Source organism: Aplidium turbinatum, chromosome 3 (assembly GCF_918807975.1).
Source record: "Aplidium turbinatum chromosome 3, kaAplTurb1.1, whole genome shotgun sequence".
Classification (NCBI taxonomy): Eukaryota; Metazoa; Chordata; class Ascidiacea; order Aplousobranchia; family Polyclinidae; genus Aplidium; species Aplidium turbinatum.
This window is the reverse complement of record NC_137474.1, coordinates 16,312,198-16,330,473: the sequence shown is the minus strand read 5'-3', so window position 1 is coordinate 16,330,473 and position 18,276 is coordinate 16,312,198. Positions and strand designations below refer to the sequence as shown.

Sequence of the window (18,276 nt, the reverse complement as noted above, 5' to 3'; positions counted from 1 at the left end):
CCAATTTATTCGGCATGCAAATAAGGTTGGATATCTCAAACTGAAAGGAAATCACAAAAATTTCAAAAAATATGTTTATTCTTTGCTGATGGCAATTGTTATAAACTTTCAAAGTTGATCCTGACAACTGTTCTTACGCATTCTCAGCCAAATGAAAACTGAAACGTGGCATTTTTCCCATGCTGCACCAGGGTAGATGAAAAGCTTAATACCTTAGAGTTATTCGAGCCCCGTTATTAGAGTCAGAAAACTTTACATTTTGATCGTTAAGGTTGAAATCAATGTAATATAAATTTGAATAAAATTGAAAATACAAAGGAAAGAGTAAAAGCAAATAAAAATTGATGGAGTATGCAAACATGATGCACATCCAGTTTTCAGTTCCAAACACAAACATGGACAATTTACAAGACCAGCCAGTAGCCTACCGTACTAAAAAATTGACTAGTAATATATCTCTATGAAGAGGTCATATCATACTCATTAATAACCTTCTTTTCGTAATGCTTTAGCAAGAAGGATTCTCACAAGTTTTCGATCTTCAACACTCCAGGTGGATTCATCAACAATAACACTGCCAGTAAGATTTCCTTCTACGACAAGTTGACCTTTAATGTGGCATGATACAAATGACGGAGTTATTTTGATACTGACATGTTTACCTGAAAAACACCATGCAATACATATGCTCATACAAGTAGAAAAAAGTTTTTCATGTTTTTGCTGGCAATTGTCTGTAGACGCTATCAACCTTGACTATAATCCATAAGCCATGGCATATCTCATCAGCCACTTGCATCAAAAACTATATAATAAAATAAATATTTTCACATCATTTGAGATCCGATACAACCTACGTATAGGCACTGTTGATTTCCAAGCAATTTCTTTTATTTTGGCTTCGAACACTGTAGAGTAGACACACATCTTAAACATGGAAAAAAAATATCATACTAAAACTAAAGTTTTAGTGGAGTAGTATGCAGACTATGTATAACTAGATTTGATGTAATATTACCAGAATATTATTTGTTTGATTTGGAGTTATAAACTTTATTGATGAATGGTGAGCTATCCAGGAACATAAAACCCATTTGTAACAAAAATGATGCTGCTAAAAGACGAATGCATTTTCGCCTTGTAAGATATATATATTGCAATTATAAAACAATTCAACAAAGAAAATAAAGTAGAATACTGCCTAAAGTAGGCTATAATGTTTAAAACAGAGTACAACACAGTAAGATACAGTGTGGTTGTATCATAATAACAGAAAAAAGAAAGCAATGGTACCAGGGTTGTCGGTATTTTACCCAACCCAAAAAAAAAACATACAAAAAACCCAATGCATCATAATTTATCCAATTTTTATCAGAAAATTGAAAAAATGAACCAAAGTACTACAAGGTATAAAACAAACTTCAAATTAGGACTTGAGGATGTGATTGTGAAGGAAATTTCCAAGGATAAATTGAAAACACAGTGGATATTTCTGTACACAAAAATCAAGTAATGCCACTTTGTACAACACTAAAACTCATTTATGCAAGCAGGCCTCACAATTAAACTGCCCTAGTGCATTATTTTATTTAGTTAAGCCAGCATGTACTGTGAGTGAGAGACACTTCATTGGTAAAAAGTAGTATCTGAGGTGAAATAAGCATGAATCTACCTTTTTGCATCTTTTTTAAATAAAACCCAAAAAGACCGGGGTTTTTAAAAAAAAAAACATGCGGGTTGGACTTTTTTAAAAAAACCTGGGTTTTTCTCGGATGCAACCTAGTTCGTACCATGAACAGTTCGTACCGTCAGTTCGTACCTTGAAAAGATCGAGAGAAAAAATTAAAAAAAGCCAAAGTCGCTGATCGCAGTTTCCGCAATCATTTTAAAATTTTCCCCCTGAAAAGATCGAGAGAAAAAATAGCTCAAAACCGAAGTCCACTGATCGCAGTTTCCGCAAACATTTTTCCGCAGTTTCCGCTAACCCTAACCATAGATTAATCTATGCTCTAACCCTAACCCTCGCTGATCGCAGTTTCCGCAAAATTTTTTTCGCAGTTTCCGTTATCCCTTACCCTAATTCTAACCATAGAGTAATCTATGCTCTAACCCTAACCCTCGCTGATCGCAGTTTCCGCAAACATTTTTCTGCAGTTTCCGCTAACTTTTTACCCTAACCATAGAGTAATCTATGCTCTAACCCTCGCTGATCGCAGTTTCCGCAAACATTTTTCCGCAGTTTCCGCTAACCGCAGTTTCCGCTTACCCTAACTATGGGTGGCGACGATGTCGTCCCCTGCCGATGTCGTACCCCCGATGTCGTACCCTCATACATCGGGACGCGCAATAATTTACGCCGGCAAAAAAAAGCTTCAGATGCGGCGCGCTGTTGGATTTCAGCTCGAGCGTCAATGCCCATGTCGTCTCCAGTGAGTGATCATGAATCATGCTGCCGAACAGACTTCAAAATGCGGCGGGCTGTTGCATTTCAGCTCGAGCGTCAATGCTCACGTTATTCTTTCAGTTTGGTACAACTTGTGGGATTAGTTGATGAACAAACAATTTTTTTTTTGTTCAGATGAACAAACAAATTATTTTAATTTCAAAAATAAAAATTAATTTCTAGGCTAATTTTTTTTCAAATGTCCGCTAGCCAGGGTTAATTATTTTGTTGCTGACGAGTAAACAGTTTGTTTATTTATTATTATTTCTTTAAAATAACATAACCTACGGACACGGTAGCCCACTGCTACGAGTGGCGGATCTATGCAAAATGGCGCCCATGGCAAAGTTTAAATGTACGCCCTTTTTAACAATTTAAGTTAAATATTGCATACAAGTCTTTTATGAACAAATCGTGAAGAAAATAAATCAATGTATTATTGCCGTTTTATAATGTTCAAAGGCAGTCACGAGAGATTGTTTCGTCATGCAAATTTTGTTCTCTCTGCAGAGCTAATCAATTTGATAGAATGCTGCGCTATTGCGCCTTTCCAAGTTATTTCTAACATAAAAACTAGCCAACGCGGCTTATTACTTTTTCATCTGACGCTGTGTGTGTATAGTCTACTGTAGCCTACTACCAAGTGAATTATTGGACAAAATCAATCGGACATAAGCTTGTCTGCTTGACTTTTCAGCTTCTGCTGCTTGCAAGTCTCGTCTCTTTCGCCCTTCAGCCCCACTTTCCTTTTTCTTTGTATTGGTTTGTTTCAGAGTCTAAAAGGGCAAGTAAAAGTTAAATTAAAAAAATCCTTGGTCGATAATTACAATATATAGCCTAGGCATATGCAAAATGTTTTCGTAGTTCTTTACGTAGGCCTAGCCAACTTAATTAAAAATTCATCTCTATAGAGCACTGTGTTGATGCAACCGGCGGTGATCGACCTGTAGATAGGGGTATTTTTGTCTGATAACTGTGGATAAAAATAAAACGACCCAAGTCCGGCAGATTTTTTCAAAAACTAATATTAATTAATTTAATTTGTCGCTGACATTTGTTGGCATGTCGGCGGGTTTTGTAACCGTTGGGTTATAGCCTATGCTAACTAGAGATTGAAGAAACTGATAGCGAATCAATCCCAACGTTGGTGTGTAGGCTACTAGCTACTAAGAATTGCGTTCATTTTATCCGTTTGACAACTTGAGGAAGTTAGGTAAAAGTATGGTACCGTATATTTATAAAGCACAGCTTGTGAAGTTGTCAATGAACCTCAAAACTTCAGACTGCTTAGTGCTAGGCAGTGCCAGCACAGCACGTAAAAGAAATCATACCTAGCATAATTCTTGGTCTCAAAATTTCACATAATGATGCTTATAGGCTCACTAATACTTCAATGCTAATTTCTTCCTAGAACAGACTGAGTGCTCTGGTCAGCACAAATTGAAGTCATACAACAGATTGGATTTATAAATTCTTATAAAAATGAATAAGTAAGTACTGGAGCTACTTCTAAGCTTCAACTAATCGCTGCTTAGCGACTTTACTAAACTTCCAATTTTTAAATGGCAAAATCGTCATTTCCGTAGGGTGGCAAATGACTAGGTCGTCTCGTTGTCTCCCTGTCGGTATGGAAACTTGTGTAACTTTTGCATTGTGTATATTACTTGCATATTTCCAACATGTAGGCCTACTGTACTATGTTCCTGTTACTGACAAATAAACCATTGATTGATTGATTCCAATTGTTGCTGACTGAACGTAAAGTGAGCCAGGAGAGGCACAATGTTGCTTTTTCAACGTCCATTGTTTGACAATGGCTACATTAAAGAGTGACCCTTTTTGATGTTTGTTGGGCGCAAATTAGATTTTGAAGAAAGTATAACTCACAAATTTTATTTTTTACCAACCGATTTTTGCGCCCAAGGCTCGAGCCATGCCTGCCATACCCTAGGTAAGCTACACCACTGCAGTGCTACGGCCTCTAGGGGAACGAAGTCGTAAAAATGTGGCTTGTAATTCTGTTCACTTCCGTTTAATTGTGTGTCTGAAAACACGTTATCAATGGAAAATTACCATACAGAAATGAAGAAGAGCAAATTCTGAAATTAGTTTGCAGTCATTATGTGTTTATATCTTGACCTAGCCTATAGCATAAATTTCAAGCTAATACCTGTCCGCTTACAACAGTTAGCTTTGTTTTCTAAGTAGGCTAGTCCTAGGCCTATGTTGACTTGCGAACAAGGCGGACTATATAGAAAGCAGTATAGATTATATAGAAAACAAATGCGAACCATCGATGCAGTGCAGTAACGTGGCACCTTTTTAAACATTATTGTTAAGCAGAAGCGCTATGTTCTTTGCTTGGATTCGCTATCATGCAATAGGCCAAATGCAAAAAAGTGATGCTTTGAATGATGATCAAGACATAAAATAGCCCAGTCAAGCCTAACAGTAAGAATATAGCTAAAACAGATCGAAATCTATAGAAAATAATTTCAAAATCGCAACCTAGTTAAGCTTTTATTTAACAACGTTTCTACTTTCAACAACGCGTTATCATTTCTCACTATGCGGCCCGTGGAGTTTTTCTCAGACCCTAATGTGGCCCTTCATGTTTGCAGTCTTGGACCACCCTGGTTTACACAATTGTTTTTTTTAGTCACACGTTAACTGAGGTTTACTCTAGCCTAGCTTTTTTCTGTTTTCATGGTTTTAGCTTTCAAAGTAGCAGTTCAGATTTTCAAAGTAGGCTACTTATTAAAAAGTAACAGTTGAGCACATCTCTAATCTACATTACCAGATAACGTAGGACCACACTTGTTGCATGTCATAGTTAATGTTTTTGCTAGCTGTTTCTGTGTTTTTTGTCGTAGGTTAGATATGTTTACTTTCGCGATTTATTGCGTTTATTTATTGTCCGCCCCGTTAGCTCAGTTATGCGCCGGCTCAAGATCACGCTGCGCAAGCTCGACGCTCGGGATGTGCGCTTGAGCAACGCATTTCAGGACTGCTCTCCATTCAGCAGGCCCTAGTGAATGGAATAATTTCTCGGCAACAACACATCAACAATCGGAAAACTTCACTCTGCCAATCTCGGTGACCGGCCCTGCGTCAAGAGCCACTGCAAGTACGCGTAACTACGGTACCAGGAATAACCAATCAAGGCTTTGTCAGTCCGAGGATAAAGATTCAAAACCAACGAACCAATTTGCAGTGGGCTACGTTAGCGATGTGAAAATAAATGTTCATGAAAAGAAATTGAGTGTTGATTCAGTGGCGTAGCTTGGAAATGTGCCGCCCGGGGCGGATTCAGATTTTGCCACCCCTTCAAGAAAAAGTATGTGAAAATGAAATGCGTTTTTTTATCAGATTATAATCAAAATCAAAAATCGTAGTCTTAAAGTGCCACCCCCAGACGTGCCGCCCGGGGCGGTCTGTCCCCCCCCCCCCCCTTAGCTACGCCACAGTGTTGATTGCAAGAACATGAAATCCATGTTCTTCGGACAAAAAAGCAATGCGAAATTCATGAGGAATCAGAACAGGGCAAGAAAGATTTTTTTGTTTTCAATTCAGTTTTATTTTTCTTTGTGTAAGTGATGATAAGTTGAACAATATTGTAACGAGTAAAACAGTAATGATAAATTTAACAATAGAGTACAGGAACAAAACCAATAAAAGAAAAAGGTAGCAAAAATTTCGTTTCGAAAAACCATAATTTTTACCTACATTTAAATGGACAAAAAAGTTGAACATCTGGCAACAGGGACGACATCGACGTGGGACGACATCGGCAGGGGACGACATCGGGGGGACGACATGTCCAGGGGACGACATCGGTGGCATTCCCTAACTATAACCATAGAGTAATCTATGCTCTAACCATAACCCTCGCTGATTGCAGTTTCCGCAAACATTTTTCCGCAGTTTCCGCTAACTTTTACCCTAACCATAGAGTAATCTATGCTCTAACTCTCGCTGATCACAGTTTCCGCAAACATTTTTCCGCAGTTTCCGCTTACCCTAACTATAACCATAGAGTAATCTATGCTCTAACCCTCACTGATCGCAGTTTCCACAAATATTTTTCCGCAGTTTCGCAATTTTCGCTAACCGCAGTTTCCGCTAACCCTAACCCTCGAGTTTGTTTCAAATTGTTTGGGGAAACTCCGATCAGCGACTTCGGCTTTGTGCTATTAAACTGCGATCAGCGACTTCGGCTTTTTTTAATTTTTTCTCTCGATCTTTTCAGGGTACGAACTGACTGTACGAATGGTTCAAGGTACGAACTAGGTTGCACCCGTTTTTCTCAACCCTGGATGGTACTAAACATGCTGTAATGCATCATTGAAATTGACACTTACCTCTTATTTCAGATGCAGATTCAATCTCAAGGCACACTTCTTCAGCTGTTTGCCACCACTGTCCCCAAGATGATTTGCAAGATACTACACCACTTTTTTCATCAAAGTTATTCGACATTACAAACAAATCATTAGAGATATCTAACCTATATTTTCGCAAGTGATGTAATTTTTATAGCAGAGGCTACATGCACATACAGCTACCGCAAAATGACTTCTGACCTTTTTAAATTTTAAAGAAAAACAAACATTTTATAGGCCTATACAACAATTTATAACAACAACAACAATATGAACTTTACAAGTGAAAACTCTGTATTTTCTAAAAAAATATAAACAAAAAATGACATTCTGACTTTCAAGCGGCATAAAAATAAATCCTTTGAGAAGTGCTTTTGTTTTATCAGGTTCCGCAATCTGCATGCTGTTCAGGGTTGCAAGACTGAAATTTGCAAAACAGGCCAAACTCACCCGAAAAATAGGCCAACTTGAGGCCAAATAGGTAAAAAAGGTCAAAAATAAGGCAAACTCAAACAAGATAGAATAAGCAATTAAGCACAGGGTTGCCAGATCCAAAATAGCTTTGCCTGCCAAATGTTTTGTAAAAACCGCCAAAAAACTGCCAAACTTTTCAGGGTTTCAAAAAAACTGCCAAAAAAAAACTGCCAAACTGTTAGTGCGGCTTGTCCTGTTAACCAGCAAGGCCATTCACCATTATATATGGTGCAAAATGTAGCTCTGATGGTATATTGTCTTAATTTAACTTGATAGACCACTTAGTATGAATAATGAAACACAAACTGCATGTATCAAGCTAAATTAAAACAAACTTTCAAAGGTTGTAGGAGGCAGCCACATAGTTGGAGCTATCAAGTATCAACGAAGCGCAATTAGAAGAAGGTGATAAAGACCAATTGGCCTGGGGGGAATCTATGGGGGAGGGCTGCTTTTCTAGCAGGTTTTACAAGTTTAGCCTGCATGCAATAGCATTCCTCATTATCAGAATCACTGGTAGTGGTATGTTAGTTCAAGTTTGTTTTCCTTGCTTGGCGACACAAACATTCTGTCCCACAATCTACTTTTTACAGTAGGCTATTCATTTAATGCATGCTTTATAACCAATCTAGCCAAAGTCTGAAAAACAAAAAACTCAGTGTTAAACTTCAACATGTGAAAAGAGGACAATGCCAAGAAACACCATTGGTAAATATCACAAACACTTTTAAGGTTTAAGGATTTTCACAATGTTAACCCTTTCGCTGCTATAGGTATGTCTAGTCCCTGTGCTAAGCCCCTTTTTAGGAAAAAATATGCATTTTCAAATGAATGTACAAAAAGTATTACAAGAGCTTTTTTGAAAATTTTTTTTGTGTATTAGATTTAAAAAAAGGTTGGACTAATAAAAACAGGCAAAATTTTAGAGTTTTGCGTAGTTAGATTGTCACGTGACGTCATGGCAGCCATTTTGGATTTTTTCATTTTTGTAAAATTTGTGAAGAAAACGTTTTTTTTGTAATGAAATGTAGTTAGAAAGTCTTTTTGCTTACTAAATATGGATAAAGATACACAAAACGAACAAAACCAATTACTGAATAACATTTAGAAAATGAAACTGGTAAAAAAAGTAATAAATTAAAAAAAAAAAAATTAGAAAAAAATATGCATTTCATAATGAATGTGAAAAAAATAAGCTCCTCTTAGAGCTTTTTGAAAATTTCTTTTATGTTTTAGATTTAAAAATAGGTTGAACTAATAGAAAAAAGGAAAACTTTACGCAGATAGATTGTCACGTGACTTCGTGGCAGCCATTTTAGATGCTTCAATTTTTAGAAAATCTGTAAAAAAAAGTTTTTTCTAGTAAAATGTTGTTGGAATGTCTTGTTGTTTACTGAAAATGGATAAAAATACACAAAACGGACAAAAAGAACCATAGAATACCATGTAAAAAATGAAAGATACATTGAAAAATAGTTATAGTTTGTAGGCTACATAGTGATTGTAGTCTTCTATCACATAGGCTAATGCTTTTCAATAAATGTTTTTGCTTTCTTTCACAGTACAAACTTCAGGCTGTTGAGTTTGGTGAGAGCATAATTTGGACATTTACTCGTAGGCTTTAGGCTACGTCTAATGAATCTCTGTTTTTTCATCAGGTGCAGCCAGGCCCGGATTTAGGGAGGGGGCAGAGGGTGCAGGTGCCCCGGGCCCCCCTTTTGAAGGGACCCCCGACGTAGAAAAAATGTACTTTTGTGTTATTATTTTTTTTCGGCCTTTGAAGTTTCTGCAAAATGCTGTGCAGTGCTGAATTACTGCTACTGTAGGCTACACGTAGAGGTGGTTTTTCGAGCCGACGGAGCTAAAACAAATTTTGCACGGGGGCCCCCCGATCTAAAAGTGCCCCTGGCCCCCCATCAGCTAAATCCGGCCCTGGGTGCAGCTACAGAATAATCCAATTTTATGTGGTAAATCCTAAAACAATCTTTATCTGCCTGCAGGCCTGGCTGGCTTGGACAGTCAGGGCAAACTTGGGCGGACCATAAATGCGGCTACTTGGGCTGCCCATAACTGGAGTTCTGAATGGAAGTCAAGTGCCACCAGACTCTATTCGTTCAGCCCCGACGCCGACACACGCCCCGTCGACCTAAGGCTACCAAGACAGGCATGGGTGCGCCTCAACCGTCTTCGTACGGCGTCGGGCTTTTCCGCTAAACCATGCACCAACGGGGAATGGCCTCTTCCTCCTCCTGTGAATGTGGTGCCGAGGAACAGACTGCAGACCACATCATCAATGACTGTTCCATCTTCAAGCCATCTAATGGAGTGGAAGGTCTGCATGTCATGGATGAGGAAACCAAAGACTGGCTGCTCTCTAGTAGCCTTCCAGTGTAGTCCTGGAACATCGTAAATCTGGGGTGGTAAAAGGATAGACCCTCGGCCCCAGAGGCTCACACGACGACGACGGCCACCCTCTTCATCATAATCAGGAGACACATCCATGGATCTATCGTCAAGATGTAAATCATAAAAATCATTCAAATCACATTCCCCATCACTCCCCGGGCTGTCATAGTCAACATGCGGAAACGAAACTTCTCTATCAGCAATATCAAAATTGTCCTGGCTGTCTGACGTCTGTGCCAGCAAAAATCTGACCTACCGCTTCCTCCGTATTGAATCGACTACCTCGCACATTGCTCCCCGACATTTTAAAATTTGACGTTTTTAAACAGCTACAAATAACTTCTAGTGCATAGAAACAAGCCAAGCTGGCGCGTGCAAGTCAATAACTAGCTTTAACAAGGTTTTAACTGACTACCCGGTATTACCGGGTACACGCATTTTACCGACATGTTGCTATACCCGGTGACACCGGGTACACGCACTGAAAGGGTTAATGGCATGAAGGAAATACACCTACACCTGATAACTTTACATGTCAAGAGGCTACAGTTATTAGCACAAATACATGGCATCTGCATTGACGCCCTCAACTTCTTGGACGATTGGTGTAGAAAACACAAAATACAGATAATTTTTGCGACCCATTACAAACGTGTTTTATATCTGGCATCAGGTCTTGATTGTCACTTACTAACTAAGGAACTTCCGGTACCAATTCAGGTTCCGGTTCAAATTTCTACAAGGTCTCTGGCCTACGCTATGCTTTCAACTCAAACGGTGTGACATCGCATCATTAACCATAACCTGTTAACACTTACTAGTCCATTGGCAAGAAAATAAATGTCAAAACGCATCCCTCCAGCTGTCCAGTCCAACTCCAACTTTGGTTGGTGACTGGCCAGCCGCCAGTGGCCTCTGGAGCTTACATTTGATTAAATTAGGAATTCAGAGTTTCCAGACCATAAATTAAACTTTTTTGATGGACTTTCATTGATAAAAGCATAGATATCTTATATATAGATATGCAACTCAGCAATCGTGGAATTATCGTCACGCTCGACTGACTTTATGGACACAATCAACAATCAAGGTTGCCAGCTTGGCTAGCGTATCTATGGTAGGCTATTATTGTACGGTTTGGGCTTGGCGAGTGGCGGCTTTTGAGCTCCTTTGGAATATTTTGTTTGGCGTATATTTCAAGTTTTCACAGAATAGCCTACTATGAAAAATCAAGACAATAATCTTTCTTCACGTAGGTTATGCAACTTCTGTTTCATGATCGTTGGAACTACCATTTAAGCTTATTTCCAGTGACTCATTAAAGCTTGTTGTAGGCAGTTTACAAACCTGAGATAGAGGGGCGCCGGAACGATTTTAGGGTGAGATGTACGGTAGCGATAATGCTGGGCAACTCGTTCGTTTTCCCGCTATTAGCCATGAAAGTCGAAATGTGAGACAGATGAATAATTGCAATAACTTGAACAAGAAACAAAAGGTAAATTTCACATTCATAGCATCACAATCTGCTGCAAAGTATAAAATGTGTCCATGGGATAATTTGTGTGGGCCTACTGTAGGCTATAGGCCCTATAATTTGGCTAAAAGCGAATAGCAGAAGTTGTTAGCCTATATTGCAAAATGTGCAGTAGCTTACATGACCTTAAAAGGGCACCATTGCCCCCCATCCAGAGAAAATTTGAGGGCAGGGGGCATCCTCCCCCCTGCTGAGACAGCTTCATTAGCATCACGGATCCAACCGCCAAACCAAGACAATTTTAATGTTTGGTACACACCATAACTAGGCTACCAAATGCTATAGCACAGCTTTCGGTAGCCACCAGTAACTTTCATTTTGGTAACACTCAGTAGATTAATTGAATAAAACTTCAGCTTGTCCTGGAACTACAGCTCCAAAAAAAGTCTTTACCTAGGCTACTTATCAATGGTTGACAGGCTTGTTGTTAGGCATTGTCGGAAATTTCAAGCATTTTCAGGGGTTGTCAGGCATTGTAGAGTAGCTACTTTTAGGCATTGTCTAAGATTTCCAGGCATTGTCGATCATTATCAGTGGTTGACGGGTTTGTTAGGCATTATAGAACATTTTCAGGCATTGCCAAACATTTTCAGGGGTTGTCGAGGATTTTCAGGAGTTGTCAGGCATTGTAGAGTAGCTACTTTCAGGCATTGTCGGGAATTTCCAGGCATTGTCAAGGATTTCCAGGCATTGTTGATCAATATCAGTGGTTGACAGGTTTGGTAGTCATTATGGAACATTTTCAGGCATTGTCGAACATTTTCAGGGATTGTCGAACATTTTCAGGGGTTGTCGAGCATTTTCAGAGGTTGTCAGGCATTGTAGAGTAGCTACTTTCAGGCATTGTCGGTAATTTCAAGGCATTGTCTAGGATTTAGGGGGGGGCAGAGGGTGCAGGTACCCCGGACCCCCGACTTTTAAAGGGCCCCCCTACGTGAAAAAAATGTGATTTTGTGTTATTTTTTTTCTTTTAGCTTTGGTGGTTTCTGCAAAGTGCTGTGCAGTGCTGGATTGATGCTACTGTAGACGTCGAGGGGGTGTTTCGCGCCATAGGCGAATTTTTTTTCACGGGGGCCCCTGATCTAAAAGTGCCCCGTGCCCCCCATCAGTTAAATCCGGCCCTGTGTGAAAATGAAATGCGTTTTTATCAGATTATAATCAAAATCAAATATCGTAGTCTGAAAGTGCCGCCCCCAGACGTGCCGCCCGGGGCGGTCCGCCCCTCCTTCCCCCCTTGCTACGCCACTGATTGTCGGACATCTTCAGGCATTGTCTAGGATTTCCAGGCATTGTCGAACATATTCAGTGGTAGATAGGTTTGTTAGGCATTGTCGAACGTTTTCTTGGGTTGTCGATCATTACCAGGTTTTGACAGGTTTGTCAGGCATTGTCGATACTTATGATAGCCAGGTCATTTAAACGCTGCTGTGTTTGTGTATACCGTAAATACGTTTACAACCTACGCAAAATAGAAAGGGATCATTCTGCTGCGCATGCAGAGCTGCGAATAAAAATGCATGAAAATGTTCGACAATGCCTTACAAACGTGTCAAAAACCAATAATGATCGACAATGCCTGGAAATCCTAGACAAGCTAAGAAATGCCCAACAATGCCTGAAAGTAGCTTAATCTAGAATGCCTGACTACCCCTGAAAATGCTAGACAACCCCTGAAAATGTTCGACAATGCCTGACAATACAATTTTGGTAAAGAGGTTACTGACAAACCCATCAACCACTAATAATGATCAACAATGCCTGGAAATCCTAGACAATGCCTGGAAATTCCCAACAATGCCTGAAAGTAGCTACTCTACAATGCCTGACAACCCCTGAAAATGCTCGACAATCCCTGAATATGTTCCATAATAACTACCAAACTTGTCAAACACTGATATTGATCGACAATACCTGGAAATCCTAGACAATGCCTGGAAATTCGCAACAAATGTCTGAAAGTAGCTACTCTACAATGCCTGACAACCCCTGAAAATGTTCGGCAATGCCTGAAAATGTTCCATAATGACTGCCAAACCTGTCAAACAATGATATTGATCGACAATGCCTGGAAATCCTAGACAATGCCTGGAAATTCCCAACAATGCCTGAAAGTAGCTACTCTACAATGCCTGACAACCCCTGAAAATGCTCGACAACCCCTGAATATGTTCGATAATGCCTGAAAATGTTCGACAATGCCTCACAAGCCTGTCAACCACTGATAATGATCGACAATGTCTGTAAATCCTACACAATGCCTAGAAATTCCCAACAATGCCTGAAAGTAGTTAGCCTACTCTACAATACCTGAAACCCCTGAAAATGTTCGACAACCCCTGAAAATGCTCCACAACCCCCCAAAAAGCCGACAATGCCTACAATGCCAGACAATGGGTATTTAGAGGTACCCTCTGTGACTATGATTTGTTTTCAATCGCCAGAATCTCCATAAAACAGTCCATGCGGAACGAGAATGTGACGTCATCACAAGCAATCCATACGTCAACTTGAAAACGAAGAAAGTTTTATTTAAACAAAAACCAAAAAATTATATTAAAAATAAAGTTGTTTTGCTGTGCCAAGTTTGAAGTCAATGCATACAGCCATAGCTACGCTGTTAGCCTTCAAACATCGTTACGCACCACTGAGTTGCATATCTATATATAAGATATCTATGATAAAAGTATTTGAAAAACTTTAGTGGTGAGTTGTACAGGTAATAATTACAAAAAAACGCCAAAAGATGCCAAAAAAACACTAAAGTAAAAACTGCCAAAAAAATGCCAAACTGCCAAACGTAATTTTCTCCTGCCAAACGCTTTCAAAAAACGCCAAATTTGTGGAATTTGGCAGGAAAAACGCCAATATGGCAACCCTGATTAAGCATGGTAAGTGGTGGTAAGCACTTTAACGGCAAAATTTCTTTAACTGTCGAGAAAACCTCGAGCCAATCAGAAGCTACGTTGTCCGTGACGTAAGAACGTCAAAATCATGAATGATCATCATGAAACTCAATAATTTAGCCTACTTGTTTTGTCAGCTACATGGCGTGTGTCAGCTACACTTAATATAAATCAGGGGTGACGAACCTTTTTGCGGTCGCGGGCCACTTTGTTAATTACACATGGTTATCGGGCCACACAACTTAGCGCTTGTCAAAATTCAATGACGTCACATATTGGAATCGACCAAAAATACAAGGTGAAGTTGGTGAATAGTGTTTTAACAACTTTGCCTTCTAGCTTTCCTTTTTCTAACTTTATACCGTACCTTGAAAGTTAGTGTTTAGGGCAAGAAAATAGCAAAGGAAAGGTGTACCAGTGAATGCATAAAACAGCTTTGAGATGTATTTAATGCATGAGCGATTGTTAAAGAGTTTTGCGGGCCTCACAAAACTCTTTGACGGGCCGCAGGTTCGTCACCTCTGATCTAAATCTTCAACCACCTGGCGTGAGCCTGGATACGACAAAAAAACTGCTCTTCATCTTCGATACTATAAATCCCAATAACTTTGTGAAATTACTTTAATCAAACATACTTCTAGCTGAAATGTGTAAGTCTGCACTCTGCCACATTTAAAAGTTTAGCTGAATTAGCTCCAAGTGCCTTTGTCTAAATCTTTTCTCAACTTTTTCTAATATATAATTTTTGTTTAACATGTGCGGTATTAACTTTTTGTAAATAGCCAATGCACTATGGCACTTCCACTATTGTTAGGCCAGATCATCATCCATGTGTCTCTCCTCCCCTTGCCTAGATGAGACCTGCCATTTGTCCTCGCAACCCTTTTTTTCCCGACCAAACTGAGAAGTTTAGAGTTTCGTTATTTGTTGGATGTAAGTAGACGCATGCTAACAGTTTTTACCACCTTAACACACTAAACCAGCTTCTGCTCAACATAGCCTACAGTTTTCAATTTTTGTCCCAGGAATTAACTCTTCAAGCAATAGGCTACTTTCTCTAGTTTGTGTGTGCATTAACATCCTCAATTATATGTCGTCGTTAACAATTGCAACATTTGTGAATTCATTTGCGGCTTTGGTCACCGAAATCAATATATTTGAACTAACAAATTCAGTCCACAACACTTTCCATTAGGCTGTTATTTAACACTAGCACGTTAAGTTAAGCACGCATATGTGCTGCGATTTGTGACCGTATTAGCAACTGAAAAAAACCTTGGTGTGAAGATCACAGAACTGTGCTTGCAACTGCACGGTGTTATCAACGTCCAAAACAACTCGGCTCCAGGTCCCCTGCGGTCACAGACACGCATATTATCCCTGAATTGGGGGGTATCGCGTTTGCCAATCGCTCATTGTCGCCTGGTTTGATTGCAAACAAGTCAATTCTATGTAGTTGCTTTCCTCATTGCGTCCAGAGTTGTTGCACCATAAGCAGCCCTCATTGCATCCGCATTCTCTCCATAACGGTGAGTGTAGGGGTTTGGTTTCGCACGTTTTTGTGGCAGTGGATCACACGCAATTTTCTATCCGATCCGCGCTTTCGTTTTGCCTTCAGAGATTTAGGCCGAGTATCCTCCCTTACGATTGTTAATCCAGCGTCTTGGCAGATTGATAGAACATCAGCTGTCATTGCATCTATCCGAGTGACTGTATCATTTATCAATGTGTGATCGTTAACACGATACAGAACATTACACAATCGATCTACAGATGCATGAACATCCCTCATAGATGTCATAGGTGTGGTAGGTGATGCATTGCTCGGTCCAGGGGCGTCGTGGTTTATGGATTCAACATTGGTGGCAAAATCGAAAGACGGTTGCACAACACTTTGTGGAGAATATGATGGGCAAGGCACCGCTAACTTACCAACCACGTCGGGATCGAGCACAATCAACACAGATTTGGTGTACCACGTTGGAAAGGATTCCCAACGAACATTTGCCACATTATGAATAATGGCAAACATATGTTTGCAAGGAAGAAAATTGAGTTGGAAATCTTGGCATGTGCAGTTTGGCGCACAGTTGCAACTGCCAAAGGTTGTTCTGTAACGTACTTCTGATGAAGTGCTTTTCACAACAAACGTATCTCCATCTTGAACAATGGAGCTTGCGGTGACGTCTTGGGATGAAATGATACGATTCAAACATTCGTGAATGAAATGTTTGGGCCGATTTTTCAAGTAATCAGGAATCGAAGAGTTATAATTCCGATAAAATTCCGACGAGAACATGTTTTCTTGTTCGTACCTAAACATTGCAAAGATAACAGAATTATTAGTAATTAATTAGCCGTTAGCCATGTGATGTGCCTTTCTCCCCTGCTTTGGGTATTGGGTATGGTCGAAAACGTTTTTACTTTATAATTTATGTCCAGTTTAATGCATTATGTTAAATGCCGTGTGGTTGCTTAGTTTTATGGTTATTAGTAGCAGACAAACATGCAGAAAGTGGCAACATTCAACGATTATTCTGGAAAGTCACTAACCGACGTTTGTTGTCAGGGAGAAATTCCTTGTGGAGAAGCGTTACAAGAGCAGATAACGATTTATCCCTTCTCATGCTGATGTATTCCTTCAGAGTCCTGTTTTGCCGCTCCACTCCATTGTTGGTGTGAAACGTGATGCTGACCTTGTCAGAACGGTAAAACCACACCCAACGCTGAAACCCACCAACAAGTTTATTATTTTATTGAACTAGCCTACGATTTATTTGCATTTAGGGTGGTTTATATTGCACACAAACCTTCTTTTCTGTAAGCCAAACATTCTCAATATAATTCCGGAGTTTCGGATTGCTGATCCAACTATTGCTGTCCTTCAACTCGATTAATGTTTCTTCGAAAGACTGTTCGCTCTCGGCTCTTGCTAGTGCTCGCAAGTATGATAGTACAATTGCTTTATCATCTTCTTTATCATTCTTGATCTTTTCCTAACCCTAACCCTTTTAAAATGTTTGCTGAAACGGCGATCAGCGACTTCGGCGAACTCTAAGGATCATTACCGGAAATTTTAAAATGTTTGCGGAAAAAAGAAAACTCCGATCAGCAACTTCGGCTTTGTGGTAATTTTTCTCTTGATCTTTTAAGGTGGAAAATTTTAAAATGTTTGCGGAAACTGCGATCAGTGACTTCAGCTTTTTTTATTTTTTCTCTCGATCTTTTCAGGGTATGAACTGTTCAGGGTACGAACTAGGTTGCACCCAAATTTCTACTGTCAACAAAGGTAAACCTCTACAGTTCAGTATGAATTTTGTAGGATGTTATGTAGCAAACAACATACACACCATATGCTCGTTTCTGCGCAACAAGAAGTTTTGTTGCTGTTTTCTCTGCATACTCTTCAATGAACTTCATGCCATCTTCCACAGAAGTGAACCACTACAACAACAATAATAATAATTGTATGCGCTGGCAAATAAACACAGTGCAACCACATGCCATGATATAAGCACTTTTTGTAGTATTAATAGTTTACCCTGAAGAATAGATCTGACTTAACTGAAACAAACCTTACCTGAGTTTCAGGATGATCATTCATGATGTGGGCTACTTGCGTTTTCCTGCACTACGCTGCCTGCTATGAAGCTAATAATGCAAATGTCAGCTATTGCAAACACCGCCAGCTATGAAACTAATAATGCAATTTCGCAAATGTCTTCCATTTGGGTTTTCGCGCGTTTTTTATGATTTCACGTCACAGAGAACGTAGCTTCTGATTGGCTCGAGGTTTCTCGACAGTTAAAGAAATTTTGCCGTTAAAGTGCTTACCGTAAGTGGTGACTCAGCCTCAATGTGGCAAAATCCAAACTTGGAATTCAGGGTTGCCAGATTGAAATTTGCAAAAACGGGCAACTCAACAAAAAATAGGCCAACTTCAGGCTTTCGTCATCATCGTTATCAGATTTAAAAACATTTTCCCACTCAATTCTACGGATGTGTTGTTGCATGTTGTACCATTCTGATTGTTTGGTTGTTTCATTCCATTTAGGTGTTGGCGCAAATTTCAAACCATAAGTTAATAGCCTACTATCTTTTCATCCTCAGTAAGTGCATAGTTGGACTAATTTA

At 39.6% G+C, this 18,276-nt stretch overlaps 1 protein-coding gene across 1 annotated transcript; it reads right to left on the bottom strand.

Annotated features, from left to right (window-relative positions):
• Positions 1 to 15,643: 15,643 nt before the first annotated feature.
• LOC145766586 (uncharacterized) lies at positions 15,644 to 17,746 on the bottom strand. Its single transcript, XM_082578304.1, has 4 exons — positions 17,723 to 17,746; positions 17,482 to 17,586; positions 16,696 to 16,868; positions 15,644 to 16,457 (listed from the first exon to the last, which is right to left on the bottom strand). The coding sequence occupies exons 1-4, from the start codon at positions 17,744 to 17,746 to the stop codon at positions 15,644 to 15,646; spliced, it is 1,116 nt and encodes a 371-aa protein (XP_082434430.1).
• Positions 17,747 to 18,276: the final 530 nt, after the last annotated feature.